General features: G+C 43.0%; 1 protein-coding gene and 1 non-coding gene across 11 annotated transcripts; one reads left to right on the forward strand and one right to left on the reverse strand.

Annotated features, from left to right (window-relative positions):
• The first annotated feature begins 5123 nt into the window (after positions 1 to 5123).
• Positions 5124 to 5252, forward strand: LOC148757512 (small nucleolar RNA SNORA41). The gene has a single exon (XR_016022299.1). It is a non-coding gene; the product is annotated as a small nucleolar RNA SNORA41 (small nucleolar RNA).
• A 3084-nt stretch (positions 5253 to 8336) lies between these two features.
• LOC148757513 (zinc finger protein 350-like) lies at positions 8337 to 20162 on the reverse strand. Of its 10 annotated transcripts, none has more exons than XR_016022174.1 (6): positions 16746 to 20162; positions 14094 to 14282; positions 13598 to 13724; positions 13218 to 13313; positions 9967 to 12640; positions 8337 to 8550 (listed from the first exon to the last, which is right to left on the reverse strand). XR_016022174.1 is itself a non-coding variant. In XM_088800541.1 (6 exons), the coding sequence occupies exons 2-6, from the start codon at positions 14106 to 14108 to the stop codon at positions 8501 to 8503; spliced, it is 987 nt and encodes a 328-aa protein (XP_088656667.1). In that variant the 5' UTR covers positions 14109 to 14282; positions 16746 to 20162; the 3' UTR covers positions 8337 to 8500. The 10 variants fall into 10 exon arrangements, 9 of the variants coding, with proteins under 9 accessions (XP_088656667.1, XP_088656664.1, XP_088656668.1 ...); XM_088800541.1 differs by having other exon boundaries at positions 10530 to 11228; XM_088800538.1 differs by having other exon boundaries at positions 9967 to 11228.
• Between the last annotated feature and the right edge of the window lie 44 nt (positions 20163 to 20206).

A 20206-nucleotide genomic window follows, 5' to 3' on the forward strand; every position in this document is an offset into this window, starting at 1 on the left:
TTCCCATTGTGGGTATTACTGGGTTCAAGGAGCCGATTTTCCAGATTTCTCGACCAACTTTTCTCGGGATTCGGGAACGGGAAAGCGATAAAAATTCCCGAGAATGGGCAGGAAGGAATTCCCGCCCGGAAATCCTAGTCTGGACTTTAATGATATTGTACCAATGTTGGCTCATTCATCATAACAAATGCATCACACTGATGTTAGATGTTAACCATAGGGGAACTGGATGTGGGATATGTAGGAATTCTTTGTGCCATCTTTGCAATTTTCCTATAAATCTAAAACTCTTCCTGGAAAATATAGTCTAAGTGGGGGGGAAAAATAAAACATGGCCAGGCTACAGGATAAACAGTACAGGAGCAGCTAGTATAAAAGAGGAAGAAAATAAAGAGTCATTTCGGAAAGAAAATAATTTCCATTTCTGATATTTATACTGAAAGAACCTCACGGGGAGGTGCTCTGGAGGCAAGCAAACATAGGGCTAGAGGTTAAGTGTGGCAATACTTGCCAATTTGGTAAACACCAGCATAGAACCAAGAGCTTAAGCTTTCAGAAGGATTAAATTATTAAGGCTATTACAATAAAAGTCAAGAAAAGAAAGTGGATAACAGAAACTTTGGGAGAGTCTTGGAGTGCAAAGACCCAGAAGTCCAGGAAGTAGAAAGTGAATTAGTGCAGAGAGATGTATTAGGTTGGTGCATAAGTAATTGCGGTTTAAAAGATAAAAATAATTGTGAAAACCACAACTACTTTTGCACTAACCTAATAGGTTAATGAGGTATTACCTGGACCCAGAAAGGACTAGATGTCAGAAAGAAAAAGGGACACTGTTAACAGGCAAGAAGGTTCCATGTCTCTGTGTAGACTGAGACAGAAAGAAGTATCAGTCTACAGAGAGACATGGAAGGAATGGAATTTTATACCAAGGATGATGGAGAGCAGGATCTCAGCTGTGGCAAAGGGAGAGGAGGAGAAGAGATAGGCAAGGCGAGGGTCCTGGGAAGGAGACCAAGGCAAGAAACCAATGTCCTAGATGAGATAGGAATCACATCCAGGACAGATGAGGAAAACAAGCCTTTTTTAAAAATTTTTTTATTTAAGATTTTATTGGGGAAGGGGAACAGGACTTTATTGGGGAACAGTGTGTACTTCCAGGCCTTTTTTCCAAGTCAAGTTGTTGTCCTTTCAATCTCAGTTGAAGGGTGCTGTTCAGTGGAGGGTGCTGTTCAGCTTCAAGTTGTTGTTCTTTCAGTCTTAGTTGTGGAGAACACAGCTCAGCTCCAGGTCAAGTTGCCGTTGCTAGTTGCAGGGGGCACAGCCCACCATCCCTTGCGGGAGTCGAGGAATTGAACTGGCAACCTTGTGGTTGAGAGCCTGCGCTCCAACCAACTGAGCCATCCGGGAGGCAGCTCAGCTCAAGGTGTCATGTTCAACCTTAGTTGCAGGAGGCGGAGCCCACCATTCCTTGCGGGACTTGAGGAGTTGAACTGGCAACCTTGTGGTTGAGAGCCCACTGGCCCATGTGGGAATCGAACCGGCAGCCTTCGGAGTTAGGAGTATGGAGCTCTAACCGCCTGAGCCACCGGGCCGGCCCCAAGCCAGACAATTCTTAACCTCAAAAAGCTTTCAGTCTTACAGAGAGAGACAAACATGAGGCTATGCAAATGCAGTACAATGTTAGAGACACTACAAAAGCTGTATAATAGGGCAAAATGGACCACATCCAGTCAAACTGCAGTGAAGACGTGCAACTTGAGCTGGGTTTTAGGGGATTATTAATGTGTTCCTCTGAAAGGCTGGGGGTGGGGTGAGGATACAAAAAGGGCTTCCAGGAGGGAGCTGACCCCCCTGGCATTCATGTAGGAGGGTGTATTAGATTCCTTTTATTGTTGTTAATACACCTCTTCTAGAGGCAACCGGCCTGCATTCCTTGGTCATGGGCCCAAGCCAGTAATCATATCACTTTGACTTCTGCTTCTGTCATTTCATTTCCTACTATCACTCTGACTGTCCTGCCTCCCTCTTTCCCTCTTAAAGGTCCCCTGTGATGACTCCGGAACCACCTGGATAACCCATCTCAAGATCCATTACATAATCACACCCATAAAGTCTTTTGACCACGTAAGTGAACACAGTCATGGGTTCTGGGGATGAGGATGGTGACATCTTTGGGGAGCCATTATTCTGCCTACCACAGAGAATAAAGCAGAAGTGGATAGGTAAGGGAGGTAAGGCATGGAGAGTTTATCAAGATGAACTAGCAATGAAAAATTTGCCCAGAATGTACTAAAGAAAATGAAGTGCAAATCAACTAAAGAGTTGTGTGCCCTGTAGAAAATCATTTCCTCTATGTATCCCAATTTCTTTATCAAAATACTTAAGACTATCGAACAGCCATCAAATTTTCAAATGCCCACACCACTTGGCCAGAAAATTCACCTTTGAAGAATTTAACCTGAAGATGAACTTGTTAGAACAAAGCCTTGAAGAAAGAGCCTGCTATTGACTTAGTGGAGAGTTGCTATCGAAGACACTGCCCACATCACCTACGTGATAACTCAGCAAACACCTGCAAGACCAGGAAAAACTTCCCTCTCTGGAGGAACCACTGTGCTTTCTCCCTATGGATAAAACTTTTCTTCCCTATGCAAGTACAAGTGGGTTTTTTTTTTGTTGTTGTTACAGCTGTGTGAATATTAGAGATGAACATGTAGCCCAACTTTAGTACAAATGTGTAAGACCCCATGGCTTATATCTCTACATGCTAACTTCAAACACTCTTTCTGGTTCCATGACCTGCAAATCTCTGTTCCAACCCTGGCCTGGTCTAAATCTTATAATCTTAGTTCCCCCCACCCCGCCCCCACTGCCTTTTTCTAATTATTTTCCATTTTCACTTTGTCACTTTATTATATGAATTGTTAAAAACACCACAAATCCATTGGGAAAGCAAGGGGTCAATCAATAAACAAAGAAACATTTTAAATCATAAATCAGCCAATAAGCACCAATTCACCCGGCACTTGTTCATTTTTTGCTGTTCTGATATGGGCAAGCAATTCCAGTGTCTGTCCAGTGACAAGTCTTGTTCTGCCCAAATCTCCCGTTAAGTGGTCTCTCGTCAAGGGTGTCTTGGGTAAAGATGAATTCCTGGTCTTATGACACCCTCCTCTACGCTTCACTTACCTCTTCTGTACCTGGGAAACGGAGCAGTGGATTCAGGAGCAAATTCACTTTAAGAGAAACACTAATCATAGTCCCTTCTGAGAAAACCAAAACGGCATGTCTGTAGACTAACCAGTGCTGCCAGGACTAAAACTGGATGGAGTGGGCAGGATTCCAGGCACATTGTATATAGCTACAGCTCCACTGACATGCTGAGAAAATCTGAAATCACAATGACTACATCTGAGATACTCTCCATATTCCCTCTAAAAGTATATCCAGGGGCTGGCTATCTGAGAGAAGATCAGCTGACTAATTGAGATGAGTTTTATATAGGGAATGTACTGAAAGGCACACAGACTTGGAGAAAATATGCCTGGATTTTAAGCCTAATTAGTCTATGTACCAGCTAAGCGACTTCAGGCAAGAATCCCAACTTCTCTGACACTCAACCTTTGTAATAGTTAAAACACAGACAGAGATACAGAACCCACAGGTACCACATACGACCCTATCACAGTACCTTATAGTAACAACGATTTCTAGTCATAGTGGAGGCTAGTAATGTATAAGTTAATAAACTAAACAAACAATATACATTTTTTATTTCATCCTCTTCTTTAACTGTTCCTATTTTAAAGCCGAGGAAGCTAGAATAGAAAGTAGAAAGACCACATAAAAAACAACAGACCTGGGCCAGCCCGGTGGCTCAGGTGGTTGGAGCTCCATGCTCCTAACTCCGAAGGCTGCTGGTTCGATTCCCACATGGGCCAGTGGGCTCTCAACCACAAGGATGCTGGTTCGACTCCTCGAGTCCCGGAAGGGATGGTGGGCTCCACCCCCTTCAACTAAGATTGAACACGGCACCTTGAGCTGAGCTGCCTCACAGATGGCTCAGTTGGTTGGAGCACGGACTCTCAACCACAAGGTTGCCAGTTCAATTCCTCGACTCCCGCAAGGGATGGTGGGCAGCGCCCCCTGCAACTGGAAATGGCAACTGGACATAGAGCTGAGCTGTACCCTCCACAACTAAGACTGAAAGGACAACAACTTGAAACTGAACAGCACCCTGCACAACTAAGATTGAAAGGACAACAACTTGACTTGGAGAAAGGGCCTGGAAGTGAAGTACACACTGTTCCCCCAATAAAGTTCCGTTCCCCTTCCCCAATAAAATCTTTAAAAAACACACAAAAAACAGACCTATTTTTTTTGTTAGCCACTTAATTAGAATACACAATGTTAATTATGTTATTAAAAATAACACAGTGTCAATTAAAAAAACATGTTAATTGGAATAACAAATTCAAAAATATTTCTGAAAAACTCAAATGGAACTTCCAGGAGACACATAAAAAAGGTGTATCTTCTAAATCTCTGCATATAATAGAAACTTAAAAGGCATAATCTATGTAACAGGAACTACAATGCAAGATAAACTATAAGAAAACAAACAATAAAAAAGGCAAGAGTAGACACACAGTACAGGGTTGGGGCAGCAAATGCAAATAGTGAAATGTAATAATATTATGGGCATGTGAAAAGATGAAGCTGACTGGAATGAATAAAAAGTAAACAAAATCCAATGACTGGCTGGTTTTCAGAGACACTGCCTCCTTAAAAATCATCCTCAAGTGCCAGTAATAGCACCCTTCTCTTCCCTGTCAGTATAAGGAACCAAGACTTACTTGTAAGTTGGCTGTGTCTACCTAGTCTCTTTTGTTGTATGTGGGCATGGCCATCTTGAAGGATGTGTAAGTGTCCCTACGGCTAAGAATTTTTTATCCTTGGCAGGGGTGGAAATCGGGAATGTCTCTGGCACAGAAAGCTTTAGAGCACACTACAGGATCTGGAGAAGCTGAGGTGATACAAGAGAGTCGGGGGAGGGGGGGTGAAGTGAGGTGGCACAGACTATAGAGGTAGCAGTTGTACCTGGACCAAGAAAGATGAAGTAATTTCACAGATATTGATCGGCAGCTGTTCTTATGGTGGCATTTGTGGCACTCCTCTGTGGGAAAGAAACTATTACATGATTCAACACTTCTTTCTTAGCAAAATAGAGTGGGCATGTGTGACAAACACAAGATGCATGCTATAGTTTTGTGTGCCTAAGGAGATAATCCATTAGTTCAGTGTCTTGGACTAAGGTAAAAAAATAAAATTAAGTTAAAAAAGGATGAAGAAGAATGCCCTTGAGACTGTGGGAGGGACAGAGTCAATGTTGGAGGGGTGGGGCTTGTGGCTGACGCATGCCTTTCCTGCCTACAAGATGGGGAAATACTAGCATTAGAAGTTCGGAGAGAGGAGTGGGACGTGGGGGTGTACATTTTTCCTATGTTCCATCCTGTGACTCCCACATATCAGACTAACAAGCACCCTAAGACAAGCCTTTGTTCACACAGCCTATGAAAACAGGGTTAAAAGTGGTAAGGGACCGGCCTAAATCACACAATGAGTCAAAAAATGAAAATGACACTTCAGCTGGGAGAATCCTGCCTACCTATGCAGTTTCACGTGAAGAAGCTGACTTAATTTTCTCAGCCAACAACAGAGAGGAGCTACTAGGCCAGAAATCACCCTCACCTGGTGATCCCACCCTTTCTTCAAAATCCAGCCAGGTGTCCTGTCGTGCTGACCCAGCCCTCCATACCTTCACACCTCTACTACCTGGCTTCACTCCCACCTGCTAAATTAGTGTGCCTGTTATCTACACTCACCTCCAGCTCACCAACGAGAAGACTGGGAAACTAAAAGGACAGCAATTGCCCATATGAGGACTGCGCGAGGCGAAGGCTTTCCCACAACCGCTGCATCCATGGCGTCTCTCTTTTGTATGGATTCTCTGATGTCTACTGAGTATTAACTTCTGCACGTAGGCTTTTCTACATTCACTGCTTACACAGGGAGCATTTCCAGTGTGAAATCCCTGATGTGCAATGAGACATGACTATGACTGCAGGCTTTACCGCACTCACTGCATCCATAGGGCTTCTCTCCAGTATAAATTCATTAACATCCTTCCCACTCTCACCCACCTCCAGGCTTCTGCATGTCCCAGCCCCCCAATAAATCGTAACCCTGCACAAGGCACACACTTACCACTCCAGTTCTTAATCACTGGGTCCAACAAGCATTACCCACACAGACGACAAACCCAAACAATAGGAACTTAAGTGGTTAATCTCTTCATGCGCTTAATAACACTGACCACCAGAGGGCGGAATACTAAGGCAAAGACACCCCAGTGACCGAACCAAAAGTCCGCAGAAAGGCTGTTCAGTCGACTCACAGGCCCTCACTCCCTAGCCCCGCGCAGACCCCGCCCCACCTGATGCTGAGCTTCTCAAGACTCCACGGACAGTTACCAAAGGCTGAACTCACTTCCACAACGACGCCCCTCCCAGCGGTGTGGGGGTTGCTAGGGACGCTTCCGGTCTGCCTGGGCTCTCAGAACGCTCGGGACGTTTGCACTCGGGCCGCAGGCGCGGTTCAGTGACGTAACGTGGCCACGCCTACCTAGGCCGTAGGGGCCCAGGCGGCCTTTACGGCGCCTGCAGCTCAGAGCAGGGAGAAATTGAAATTACTTTTTGGCAACCTCCGTGCCTTTCCCTCCTGATGTGGGTCAACAACTCTGTGCTGAATACGTTTTCAAAAGCTGGAGCGTATGCAAGGCCAACTTGGCGCGGGCTATGCTCTATTCAGGCTTTTGGGCAAAACGGAAATATGGTGGCGCCCGTGAGCCATTACGAAGGAGCACTACGGGGGCGACCATCTTACAGGAAGCGCCGTTTGGTACGTCAGAGAAGATCGAGTGACCTAAAGGCTGGAGGAGCCTTTGGACGACCAACGAAGTTTGTAAGGAGCCTAGACGTTAGGAAGCAGCGGTCAGACCGTGGACAGAAACACAGGACTTCCAGTCTAGGTGATATTTGCGAATGGGGCGGGACAGGGGTGGGATGGAGTAAGGCAGGTCTGGATGGCGTTGGTTGTAGGGGCAGAGCCAACGGTGAAAATCGACGCCCACAGGCTTCACTGGAAAATTGGCTCTACTGAAGATGATGATGACCCAGACAATGGAAAGAAAGAGGGATTCCGCCTTCAGTAGGACTAATAATACTTTTAATTGCCTGTTTGTTAGGTAATGTTTTAACTACATCTACTTCTTACAACAAACCTAAAGCAGGTATTTTAAAGGTAAACAGACATAGGTGAGTTAAGTAACTTGCTTAAAGGCACACAGCTTGGGCAGGATTCAGATCAGGCAGTGTGACTTCAGGACCCACTCCTAAGGACTAGTCAACGTGATGGGTGGACTTTATTGGAACCATGAGGATCTGGTTGTGGTAGCAGGATTATGTACTAGGCCACCTTCACCTGGGGATGTCAAGCTCTGAAGTGAGCTCAGCACGTGGTCCTCAGGGATTGAATCAGCTTCACAGCCCATCCTGGGCCCTGACTATTCAGGTCCATAAGCAAGCAAACCTGACCTTGCCATGGCCGGATCTAGAGATTCACAGGGCAAGTGGATGGGATCTGAGGGGTCTGATTGGTGGAGCACTCATGACTGATTCTTTGCTGGAGACCATCTACACTGAACCCATCCCATTATGAGGTATACTGTGAGGATGGTGATGAGGGCAATAATCCAGGATTTAGGGAAAAGATGTTCAAAATGAGAGCATCAGGCCCTTGTTGAAAATGCAGTCCTGGACTCCAGCCCCAGAGGTTCTGCTTTAGATGTGGGGTATGACTCAGGAATTTGCATTCTTTTCAGTTTTTCAGAGAATCTGAGGCCTATGATACACAATCATAAAAAGCAGTCCTGGAATGTTCTCTGGTTATATATTATGACGGATGGTGATTCCCCTCAGTACTTTGGAATTGGCTCAAATTATATTCTCAAAAGCTTTCCATTGGGAAGGGGGACATCTCCATTATGATCTCCTACTAGGCTTTTTCTTCATGGGGTTTATCATGTCCTGAGATTATATAATCCATTTACTATCTCTCCCTCACTAGATTATAAGGTTCATAAAGACTGTTCCTTTGCCTGTTCACTGGTGTATCATGTGCATAAAACCATGCCTTTGCACAATGATGCTACTCTAAAATATTTCTGAAGGAGTAAATTACCCAAACTCAGAATTACGACTGAATTGAGACAGACACAGCATGCCCAATTTCCATTTACTTTTCTATCAACATGATTCATTGTGTGTAACCAAGATATTACAGCTTCATGGGATCAAAGAAAAGAACTCTGGGTGAAGAAGTCGAAGAACCTGCTTCCAGCACAGTGGGAAGGAATGAGGGAAGATAGAACTCACACGTCTCAATTCAGCAGGTCGCAGAGGAGCCAGATATTTTCCACAGGTAACAGGCCTGTGGACAAATTTTAAGGACTCATCACCAAGACATTCCAGAAAGATGTCACCTTCTATTTCCTATACACTCCACCATTATTAGAGAGTAAAGTTCTTTTTGTTTTTTGTTCATTCTAGGAATCATTTTCCTTTTCTGCTCTCCTTATAACGAGTTAATAAGCCTCTCTGATCCCACATGAAAAGTTTGGGATAACAACTGTTCTTTAGAACTATCCCATCAATGACAAAATACACTTTGATTAGCCCATTAGTCCATTCATTCACTTTCCAAATCTATATACAACTAGGATGCTATGCTTGTTTCTTTAATGTGCTGGGATATATAAAAATGAGGGAAACCAGCACTCCCCAATATATAACGTTCTACAACAATGGAAATGATAGTAATTTCTCTCATTGTCTATTTTACTTACTGTGTTGTAGCCAATTGTCACAACTGTTGAGCACATGAAATGTGGCGAGTGCAATGGAGAAACTTATTTTTCATTTATTGGTTTGCAGTTTTTTAAAAAATTTGTTTAAACATTAAAATTTAAACCACTAAAATTAGGGAATTTATAAACTCCTTGTGGAGAAAATGAGCTTTCACAAAATTATTTTGTGTTCTATGGTGCTTGTCACTAAAAGAGTTCTTTCTTCCTCAATCCCTCAAAATAATGTGCTCCAACAATAAATTGCCATATCCTCTTGAACCAATCACTCCATGTTCATTTCTCCTAATAAAGATATTTACATCCTCTCAGTACATTAACTGGAGTACAGAGATACCACTTAAAAGATAATCCACCTAAATCACTGGTCTCTCCAGATAATAGGCTTCTGTTTTAATCACAACTGTATCCTCACCTCCTGGAACAGACCCAGGGACAAAGGAAGTATTTGACCAATACTTGGTAAATGAATGAATCGACTCAATCTGAACCTGTTGTTCCTTAAATCCCTCCGCATAATATAAACTTCTGAGACTTTCTGGCAGACATCCCAGTTTTCACTTGACCCTTCACCATGGCCTGGGGAAACTGAACTGATATATACATGTTCACATCCCACCAGTATTAGCCTTTCCTGGTTTGTCATTCATAGCAACATTTCAGATACAAATTATGTTTTAAACATTCATTTATTTCCTTCACTCAATTCTTTCATTCCTTTGCCACAACAGAGCAACTGATGCATGTGTTTGAGTTAACATCAGATTATGCTTCCGTATCAATGCATGTATTTAATAGGATATCAGGCTTTCCAAGTCTCAGCATTTCACACTTTTTCTCAGTATTGACTTCTCAGACAGTGTGAGCTAGAAACTTTTGCTCAAGCCTTTTACACACAGAAAGTGTCTCTGAGTTTTTTCCTACTGGTTTGCTGTGACATAAAATAAGACGTAATTGATCAGTGAAGGTGTGACCACACTTACTGCATTCAGGTTTCTGTCCTGTGCAAATCCTCCTGAGGGTGCACATCTGGCCACAGGCTGGCCCACTATGACTACATTCCTGTTGGCTGGGAACCCACTGATGTTTAATGCTGTGTGAGGGGCCACAGGCGGCACCTGCACAGTCACCATATTAACAAGGTTTTTCTCCTGCACAACACTGCTCTGTGATGAGCTGTGGCTCTCTGTGAGAGGGTTTTCCACCTTGACTGAATGAATTTTCTTATGTTCATTGAGGACTGACTTTGCTCTGAAGGCTTTCCCACACTCACTGCATCTGTAGGGTCGCTCTCCTGTATGAATTCTCTGATGAACAACAAGCTGTGGCTTCCCGATAAAGGCTTTCCCACAGTCACTGCACTCAAAGGGTTTCTCTCCTGTGTGAATTCTTTCATGTTTAATGAGACCTGTTTTCTGGGAACAAGATTTTCCACATTCACTGCACACAAAGGGTGTCTTTCCTGTGTGAAATCTCTGATGTGTCGTGAGGGATGTTTTTTGGCTGAAGCCTTTTCCACATTCGTTGCATATATAAGGTTTCTCACCTGTATGAATCCGCTGATGTACCATGAGGTTGCCTTTCTGGATGAAGCCTCTCCCACAGTCATTGCATATAAAGGGTTTCTCTCCTGTGTGTATCTTGTAATGTATATTGAGCCGTGATTTCTTGAGAAAGGCTTTGCCACACTCAGTGCATTCGTAAGGTTTCTCTCCTGTGTGCGATCTCCGATGTTCATTAAGTGTGACCTTTCTGGAGAAGGCTTTCCCACACAGACTACATTGATGGGGCTTCTCTCCTGTATGAAGGTTCTGGTGATCAGTGAGCAAACACTTCTTCATGAAAGCTTTCCCACATTCACTGCATACATGACGCTTCCTTATTTTTTGAGTCTTCTGATGCTTGATGAGTTGAGACTTAGTGCTGATGAGTTTTCGGCTTTCGGGGAATTTAACTGCAGTCTGAAATTGTTCACTGTTAGCATGGTGAAAGGACTTCCCATCTCCACTAAGCTCAGCAGGGTTCTTTATTTCACAGCTTCTGCTCTGGTTAAGTAAAGTTAAATCTGATTTCATGCTTTTTCCGTGTGAGTCAAACATATCATGATCTTGTCTTAACGTTAAATGGGTTTTGCTTTGATGGACAGAATCTTCAAATGTGTTACATTCATGCCATTGCTCTAGGTTATTCTCCATGCTTTCCTTTTGTAAGTGCTCCAGCAGATGATCATCATCTTTCCAGATTTCTAGGAAAGAAAACATTGAATGCTTTCATCATCTTGATTTGGAGGAAAGGTAATTCAAAAAAATACTTTGATGTGAGCTATTTTAGTGACAACCCGATGATACGAGTGTAAATAAAACTCCATGCTTAATGTTCCATGTACATTGGGAAAAACAGTAATAATGAATAAATATAAATTTGGCTACTTTCTGAATATTGGCTTTGCCAAACGTGCAGAGACTGTAAAACATAAGCAATTTACTGGAGCAGCGGACCACAGGTGGGAGGACCCCCTCATCCAAGTGGGTGACACAGACTCACTCCACATTCCTGACCACCCTGTGTAACAGGCACGGTGCTAGAACAGGGATAAAAAAACAATTCCCCTCATGTTCACGAAGCCTACACTGCACTTTGGTAAAACTGCTTACAAGGCAAAGACAACCACAAAGAAAAGAGCTACAGGTTGGGAAAGCTGGTAAGAAGGCGCAACAGAGAGGGAGAGGGACAGAGGAAATCAGGCTACATTTGGAAGAAGCCAGGACTCCTTGGTGGATTCACTGTTGTTGGCACGGTGGGAGGAATAATGACAAAGCAGAGGGCTCCTAGCACATCTAATTTAAAACCTACACCTCAGAGAGGTGTTCTCTTTCCTAAACAATTTACCCAGCTCCAGCACTTACATTATGCTGACAATTTAATCACAGACTGCTTCATCCCATATACATATTATTAAAAGTTTGATTTTGTCTCCTCCTCTTAGAATGGAAACTCTTGGTACACTTGGTTTTTCATACTGCTGTGATCCCCCAGCATAAACTACTCTATCCAAAAATAATTTACAAAAGGATGAAAAAAAAGAAGCAACATAATAGGGAGCTTAGGAAAGAAGATAGAAAGCTCTGTGTGAACAATATATACTGTATCACAGTGGTGCTAAGAGTTTCACGTCATGTGAGAGGTAACGTCGTTAACTGTGGCTTAATGTCCTGAGATTATGCTGAGATGAAACAAAAGCTTTCAGGAAGTAAATATAACAATGACACCCATGATAAACCATAAAAAAAGATTAGGATTAGTAAATACACAAAGGAATTGAAGTAAGAAAGAGTTATGGTCTGCTTTAGGCTGGAACAGAGAATGAAGAACATGAAAATATCTTTTCTAGTTATAACACATCATGAACTGCAGGCTCCTTTAAAGAAGAGAGCTCTGCGGGTAGGGATCATGTGAGGTTAACACCTGGATGGCCCGGATGTAAGATGCACAGGAATGAAGGTGAACATGAACTTATATGGGTTTCCTGGGAGGGAAGATGATTGTAGGTCCTTGCAGTTATTGGGAGCCCAAGAGAGTTGCCATCAAGATGAGTAAATTCTACTCAACTAAAGTCTGTGGTGGATCACATCAGGGAGACAGCAATTTGGGCGTCGCCTGCTGGGAACAGAAAAATCTTTGTTCATCAACATCAAGAAAACATTGAAGGGATAGGAGAGCAGAGGACAAAAATGAAAAACAGGCCTTTGAAGAACCTCAGAGTGGCAAAAAAGACAATCTAAGAGAGAAAGAAAAGTAGACAAAGGCACAGCAAAGACCAGTTTACTTTGGGACACAGCACCCAAGACAGGGTGGATGCTAGGAGGTGAAGTCACATTCCTGGGGCAGGAAGAGAAGTGGTCAGAAGACTGAGGAATTCAGGGATTTCTCCTAGAGCCAGGCCTTGGATGGTGGAAACTCATAGCCAGGGAGGTGGAAGAGTATGAAGAAGTGAAAGATTTGAGAATCCTACTAAGAAGAAAACTATGCAAACAAAAATACAAGATGTGAACAAAATAGAGATAAAAGAATACATTTTTCTCTAAACTCCTACAAAGATATAGAGGTCTCCCGTCGGGAGAGACATGCATGGAGGCACTGCTTACCTATCCTCAAACCCTCTCACCTGTGACTCTTCTCTGAACGAATAGAATGTGATTTCCATGCCTATCCCCTTACTGGTTCCCTCACTCACCTGAACGTGTCCAACAGTGGACTTCATCTGCCATTGTCCATGGTGATTCTCCTCGATCCAACTTGGAGAGCATGTCTGGTTTGCAGGCTGGATACCCTGTTCAAGGAAAATGATAGAAGACTTAGACATACTGAATTGGGCTTGAGGTTCTGTGAAGACTGCAGAATGTTAGATTTAAAGAGAAAACAATTTTCACACCTACAAAAGCAAAGGCTTTTCTCTCAGGAGGAGGGAGCATATACCCCTCTCTCTGGGGCCAGAGCGGGGACTGAGACTCATGCCACTTCAGAGCATCACAGACACTCCAGACCTTTCAGAAGCTGAGACTGGAAAGGCCACTGACTGGGGACCTCTGAGTGACACAGGGGAGCCGTCCTCACCCACTGACACCAGGTTGCTGTAGTTCTCCAACATCACGTCCCGGTATAGGTCCTTCTGCTTGGGGGCCAGGAGCTGCCACTCCTCCCACGTGAAGTCCACAGCCACATCGTCAAATGTCAGGGACTCCTGTAACAACATCGTGCTGTTTAATAGGGTGGTGTCCTTTTGATGATATGGAAGAAATGTTAGTTTTTCTGCTCATTTTCACTTTATAGGCTGGATCTAGGTATTGTGTGGGGTTTTATTTTTATAGTTGAAAAATGCCTCATAAAATATTCAGTAACTGTGCATTCAGTCATCCATACATTTATCCAATTAGAAGTTTCTATAATGTGTAAAAGTTAAATGTTCTTACTAACCTAGAAATACCACATTCATATATATGAAAGACAAACGATATATACGTGTAACTTTCAGATTAACAGAAGTGGTTTTTATAGGCCTCTACAAATCCATTAAGGAACAAAGGAATGAATAAAACAAACCCAAAGTCACCTGGCCCTGGAGCATTTTCTTGTTTTCTGAAAACAGCTGGCAATGGGGAGGCTCTGTCTTGCTACCTTCTGGAACCACTCCAAATTTCCGTCTAGATATCTGTCATCATTCAGGTGTGTCCCAGGAAATGCTGACACCCAATCCTGTAACTTCTTTCAGTTGATTCTTTTGCTCCTAGGGAGTCAGGACCTGTGGGTTAAGGAGAAAATTCTATTTGAATGATACATTTCTGCTGGGCCCAGATGCTACATTGCTCATGAGTGCTCACCTTCACACATTGTACACAATATTGCTAAGTGTCCCTTTATTTGGTGTCCTGGGAGAATTTATTCTTCTGACCATAAAGCCTTAGGTTCTAAATGTCGGGAAGGTATTCCTTTATCCTGTGGAGTTTAAGTCGAGTGACTATCATAGGAGATGAAGGAAATGACATTGTAGGGTCAGAATAAGTTTTGCCTTCTTCCCTTCGAGGTTTTTTGGCTGATCTAATAATTAAATAGGTGTAACAGATTAATAGGAAAAAAAAAAAATCAAAAGTTTTGTCTCTCCAGTAGACATGGAAGAGACCCAGCAAAACTGAGTAACTTGCCAAAATGGCAGAAGCCATGAACTTAAATACGACCTACATCTAAAGACCAAAGATACTGGGAGTGGGAGTGAAGAGTCAGTTATGGGAGGTTACCAGGAAAAGGATGGGATACAAGGGTTAAATTCCTATGCACATTTAAGTCCCCACGTTCTCCACTGATAGTGAAGGCAGGCCAGGTACAGTGAGGGAGACAGCCATACAGAGGATGGTCCTTACCAAAATATAAATACCTTTTCCAAAGGAAATTTCTAAGTTTTCAGTTTCTCCAGGGCTGCTGTTTCTTAAAATTAACCAGGCTAAAATAATATCCCAAGAGGAATATTTTAGAGTGGCAAAATCTATTCACTTCAGATTCAAGGAATTACTCATTTAAGAGAAAACGTTCACCACAAAGCACTAAGCAGAGTGTTACCATTATAGGTAGCCAGAAGTGCACCATACACCTACCTACTCATTTCAATCAGCAGCAATGGGAGTTGAAACTACCACGACTGACTAAGATAGACCAGGATTTACTAATAAACTAGAATATGGGTCACCCTGACAGAAGGTAGATACTAAACATGAAGATTGTTAGAAACAAAAAAAGTATAAATGTGTGTTAGGCAAGTAAGCTACTGTGTCCACTGCTGTATATTAAGAGGTGAGTGCAGGCGTTGGCAAATAGTTTCTGCAGAGAAAGATAAACATTTTCGACTTTGCAGTCCAAAATGTGTGTGTCACCACCCAATTCTGCCTTTGCAGCACGAAACAAGCCACAGAAGATACATGCCAGACAGACGTTGCTGGTTTAGTCCCTCAGTCTATAGTTACTCAACTCCTGGATTAAAGGTTAAAAAACAGATCGTTTCAAAACAATTCCCTGGGCTGTCGGACCCAGCAGCAGCAGCCAAAGTTGTAGACTTAATATAGAGAAGGGGCACGAGGACTATTTTTACAGAGGAAGGAACTAGAAGGTTCCTGGGAACCTTCCTTGGGAAGCCTGCTACCCATGTGCCACCAGACAGAACTCAGGCAGACATTGATCATATAGAACAGACCATCTAAAGCCTACTGAGCAAAGAGATTCCATTGTAATGGCCATTCCCATAATTAAACCTATTATAAACTAGCCACAGGCTATACCTTACAAAAGTTTAAGGTAAACCTGCCCCTATTCTTCTTGTAACTTGCAGAAGTTAAAGATAAACACAATTGTTCTTTTCTCCTTTTCCCCATACCAAGAAATTTTCCATAGAAACAAGCAACACATGTAAGCCCTACCCAGATGGCCAGATGGGCCTCTCTCTTCCATTAGAAATTATAGACCACCACTCCCTCTGGGGGTGAACTTTTCTTTCTTACTCTCTGCTAAATAAACTTACTTCCACTTTAAACTCGGTATCAGCTCACGTTTGAATTCTTTCCTATGAGAAGCCAAGAACCTTCTTAACCCAGAGCTTGAGTCCCACTCTGGGGGAATTCGCAGCAGGCTTCAACCTTAACCAAACACGAGGGGTTCTAGGCGTCCAAAGCTTCACCCTCACAAGCCTCTCTGGACCACATTCACTACATACTTCCTCCTCAATGGGAAACCAGGGCCAAACAGCGACCCGAACATCACTGAGCTCCATATTAAATCCCCAACAAGAGCCAGAAAAAGAGATCATCCGAAATGCCACCTGCACCCCCTACAAGTGTGATGACATGCAGAACCCCACACTCCGACAATCGGGACAAGGGCGCTGATCTCTATAGAATCTTGCGGTACCGACTGACTCCCAGGACACCCCAACCCCAGACCGACGAGTCTAGTTCCCCTCAAATACCTTAAATCCAGTTCCTACCTGATTTCGCTTAACTCCCTTCACCTCGGGGCTTCTACCCTCCCCCACGGACCCCGGCGATAATTCTACAGTCCATACTACACCACGTCCACACGTCACCCTGTGAAACAAAACCTCTACTGTGACAAAAAACAAAAAAATTCATCACCAACACCAAAAAAGAAAAAAAAGAAAACTTCCGGGAACAAAACTACAAACTGACCTGATTTTCCCCAGACCCACAAATAGAATGCAAACCTTGCTACTTCCCAGAACCGTTTCAACTTCTGGAACTCTCCTGCTCCTCTACGGCGGCCGACGTGGCTCTGAGGCGTTTGAAGAAACGCCGACAACAGAATTTCCGGTATTTCCATCGGCGGCAGTATGTCCGCGCCCAGCTCGCCGTGACTCCATGGGGGCCGCCATGTTGAAAGACCTGCTTGACGTACAGAAGGCAAAAAGGCGTTTGGGGCAAGTAGCCAGACATGGCGGGAAAGTGAGAGAGAAGCCACTGAAATTATCTCGTTTTTTTGGCACTTCGGCTTTGGCAGAAAATGGGTTACTTTTCAGAGCTTCACGAGGCAAACATGATGTGAGCTAAGTTGCTTTCAACAGGCTGGACAAAGAAGTATAACACTATGGTCGCGGAGGACATTCTCCACTTTGTATACAAAAAAAAAAGTTTCCAAACGGACAATTAAGAATGCATGTGGAGGTAGCAGCAGATAAGGCACTCCTAGAAAGGGACAAGATGCATCCGGTAAACGGACACCTACGGAAAGTTTCTGGCCAGAAAAATAGTTTGCAGGAAGCAGTTTTTACAGACAGAAAAAAGATTTTCAGAAACTGGTACAGTGTGGGTCTGGACATTACCACGTTCAAGTGGAAAAGAGCGGCTGGGACGAGCCTAAGTTGTCATTGGGGTGGGAACTCAGGAAAAGGCCACTAAGATGAGGCCAGAAAAGGTTTGGTATCAATGGGAAGGGCACAACTTGAAACTGTCCCATTATAATATGAGACGGTAGTGGGGATAGTAATCTAGGATTTAGGGCAGAGAATGTCAAAATGAGGTGTGTGTTAGGCTGTTGTTAAAAATGCAGAGTCCTGGACTCCAGCTCCAGAGGTTCTCATTTAGGAGTGCGGGATGTGGCTGGGGAATTTGCATTCAAGTTTTTGAGGTAAGAACGCTGTCAATCATAAGAAACAGCCCTGTGCTGGTCTCATTGGGTGACCACTTCATAAGGTACATAAATGTCTAATCACTATACTATATACCTGAAACTAATATGATATTGTATGTCAACTGTAACTGAAAAACAATTTTTTAAAAGGAAAACAGCCCTGGAATGTTTGTTGTTTGCTTACGAATAATATGGTGGGTGACTCTCCTCAATACTATAGCCTTGGCTCAAATTATATCCAGAAAAGCCTGGGGGTGGGGGACAGGAATAAAACCTCCCCCATTACTACCTATACATTACTATAAATTACTACCATGTTTCCCCGAAAATAAGACCGGGCCTTATACCCTATTTCCCCAAAAATAAGACCGGGTCATATATTAATTTTTGCTCCAAAAGATGCATTAGGGCGTATCTTCAGGGGATGTTTTCTTTTTTCATGTACAACAATCTACATTTATTCAAATATAGTCATGTCATCTTCTTCTGCAATGTCATGATGTACTAAATCCATCTGTCTGGCTGAAGATCTTAACTGGAGCTTATTTTCGGGTAAGTCAGTATTTTCAGAAAAACATGATACCTATTATTACTATCTATTACTAGGCTTTATTTTTCCTCATAAGACTTATCACTTCCTGACATCATATAATCCATTTACTGTCTCCCTCACTGGATTGTAAGGTCCATGAAGGCTGTTCCTTTGCCTGTTTTGGTCACTGATGTAACGTGTGTAGTACAGTGCCTTGCAGAGTGTTGGTGCCTTAAAATACATCTGAAGGCATGACCTGCCCAATAGATTGAATTCTGAAACAGCCACAACATGGCAAAGCAAATTTCCATTTCTTTTCCGAAGAGCAAGACTGTTTGTAACTTGAGTAGGTGGAAAATTATGGGATAGTTACGAGATTAAGGGAAAGTACTCTGCATAGTGAGAGGCCAAGGGCCCACTCGCAGGAGAGGGAGAAGGAAAACTGAAAACACATCTCAATTTAGCAGGTAATGGGGGAGCTGGGAATCTTTGAAATGGTGGCAACTCTCAAGGGTGATAGTACTGTGGACAAATACAAAAGCTCTTCTCTACAACATCCATTGAGGACGGAACCTGCCACCTCCTATAATCTCCATTCTTAGAGACTAAGATTCTCATCCTCCTTTTTATTCTGTTCATTCTGAGGATCCTTTTTTTCTGCTCTGTTCAGTTTATATTCAGTTATTGAGTCTCTAATCACACAAAATTTGGGAGGAGACAACTGTGTTCTTTAGAACTGCCTCCCAATGGCTCAATCCCTTCAATGACATCGTACTCTGATTAGTCATTTAGCTCACTGATTCACTCTCCAAATCAAAATGTAATTTTTGTTTTTCTGTGCTGGGAAACATAAAATCACATAAACCAGTGCTCTCCAATTGAACTTTCTAGGATGGTAGAAATTATGAGATTTCTCTCAGTACATATTTTGCAGCCATATAGTTAGCTACAAAGTTTTGCTCATTGTCTGTCCTGTCCAATGAGATAGCCACTAGTCATGTATACAGCTACTGAGCACTTGAAATGTGGTTTAGTGCAACAAAAGAACTGGTTTTTTAATTTTGTTTTTAAAACTTTAAATAGAAAAAAAAAAACCATTATCAAGGAATTTTCAATCTACTTGGGGAGATAAGATATGGACATTAAAAAATAACTTACTTGTACCCTGAGGTGCTTCAAGTCCATTAAAAGGAGTCCATGCCTTCCCTTGGAATAATATATCCCTTAAAGAAGAAATGATCCTAACTCCTTGAACTAATTACTCCATATCCCGCCATGGAGTGAATGCTTGTGTCCCTGCCAAAATTCACTTTGAAGCCTAACCCCAATTGTCATGGTATTAAGACGTGGGGACGTTTGAGAGGTGATTAGGTCATGAGGGTGGAGACATGAATGGGATCAGTGCCCTTATAAAAGACATCCCAGAGAGCTCCACTGCCCCTTCCCCTTGTGAGGACACAGTGAGATGACTGTCTTCTACACACCAGGAAGCTGGCCCTCAACAGACACGGAATCTACTGGTGCCTTGATCTGGGGCTTCGCAGCTTGCAGAGCTGTGAGAAATAAATTTGTTTTTTACAAGCTACCAGGCTATGGTATTCTCTGAAAGCAACCAGAACGGACTAAGACAATGTCTATTTCACCTAATAAAGGTATTTACATCTTCTCACTAGATCAGCTGGAGTACAGAGATACCACTTAGGAGTAACCCGACTACCTCACTGCTCTCTCTAGATTTGTTTTGATCACCACGGTATCCTCACCTCTTGGAACAGAACCAGGGACAAAGGAAGTATTTGACCGATACTTGAATGAGTCGATTCAATCTGAACCTACTATTCCTTAAATCCCTCCGCATAATATAAACTTCTGAGACTTTCTGGCAGACATCCCAGTTTTCACTTGACCCTTCACCATGGCCTGGGGAAACTGAACTGATATATACATGTTCACATCCCACCAGTATTAGCCTTTCCTGGTTTGTCATTCATATCAACATTTCAGAT

Source organism: Rhinolophus sinicus, chromosome 8, assembly GCF_057876585.1.
Source record: "Rhinolophus sinicus isolate RSI-liver-muscle chromosome 8, RSI-T2T, whole genome shotgun sequence".
Lineage (NCBI taxonomy): Eukaryota > Metazoa > Chordata > Mammalia > Chiroptera > Rhinolophidae > Rhinolophus > Rhinolophus sinicus.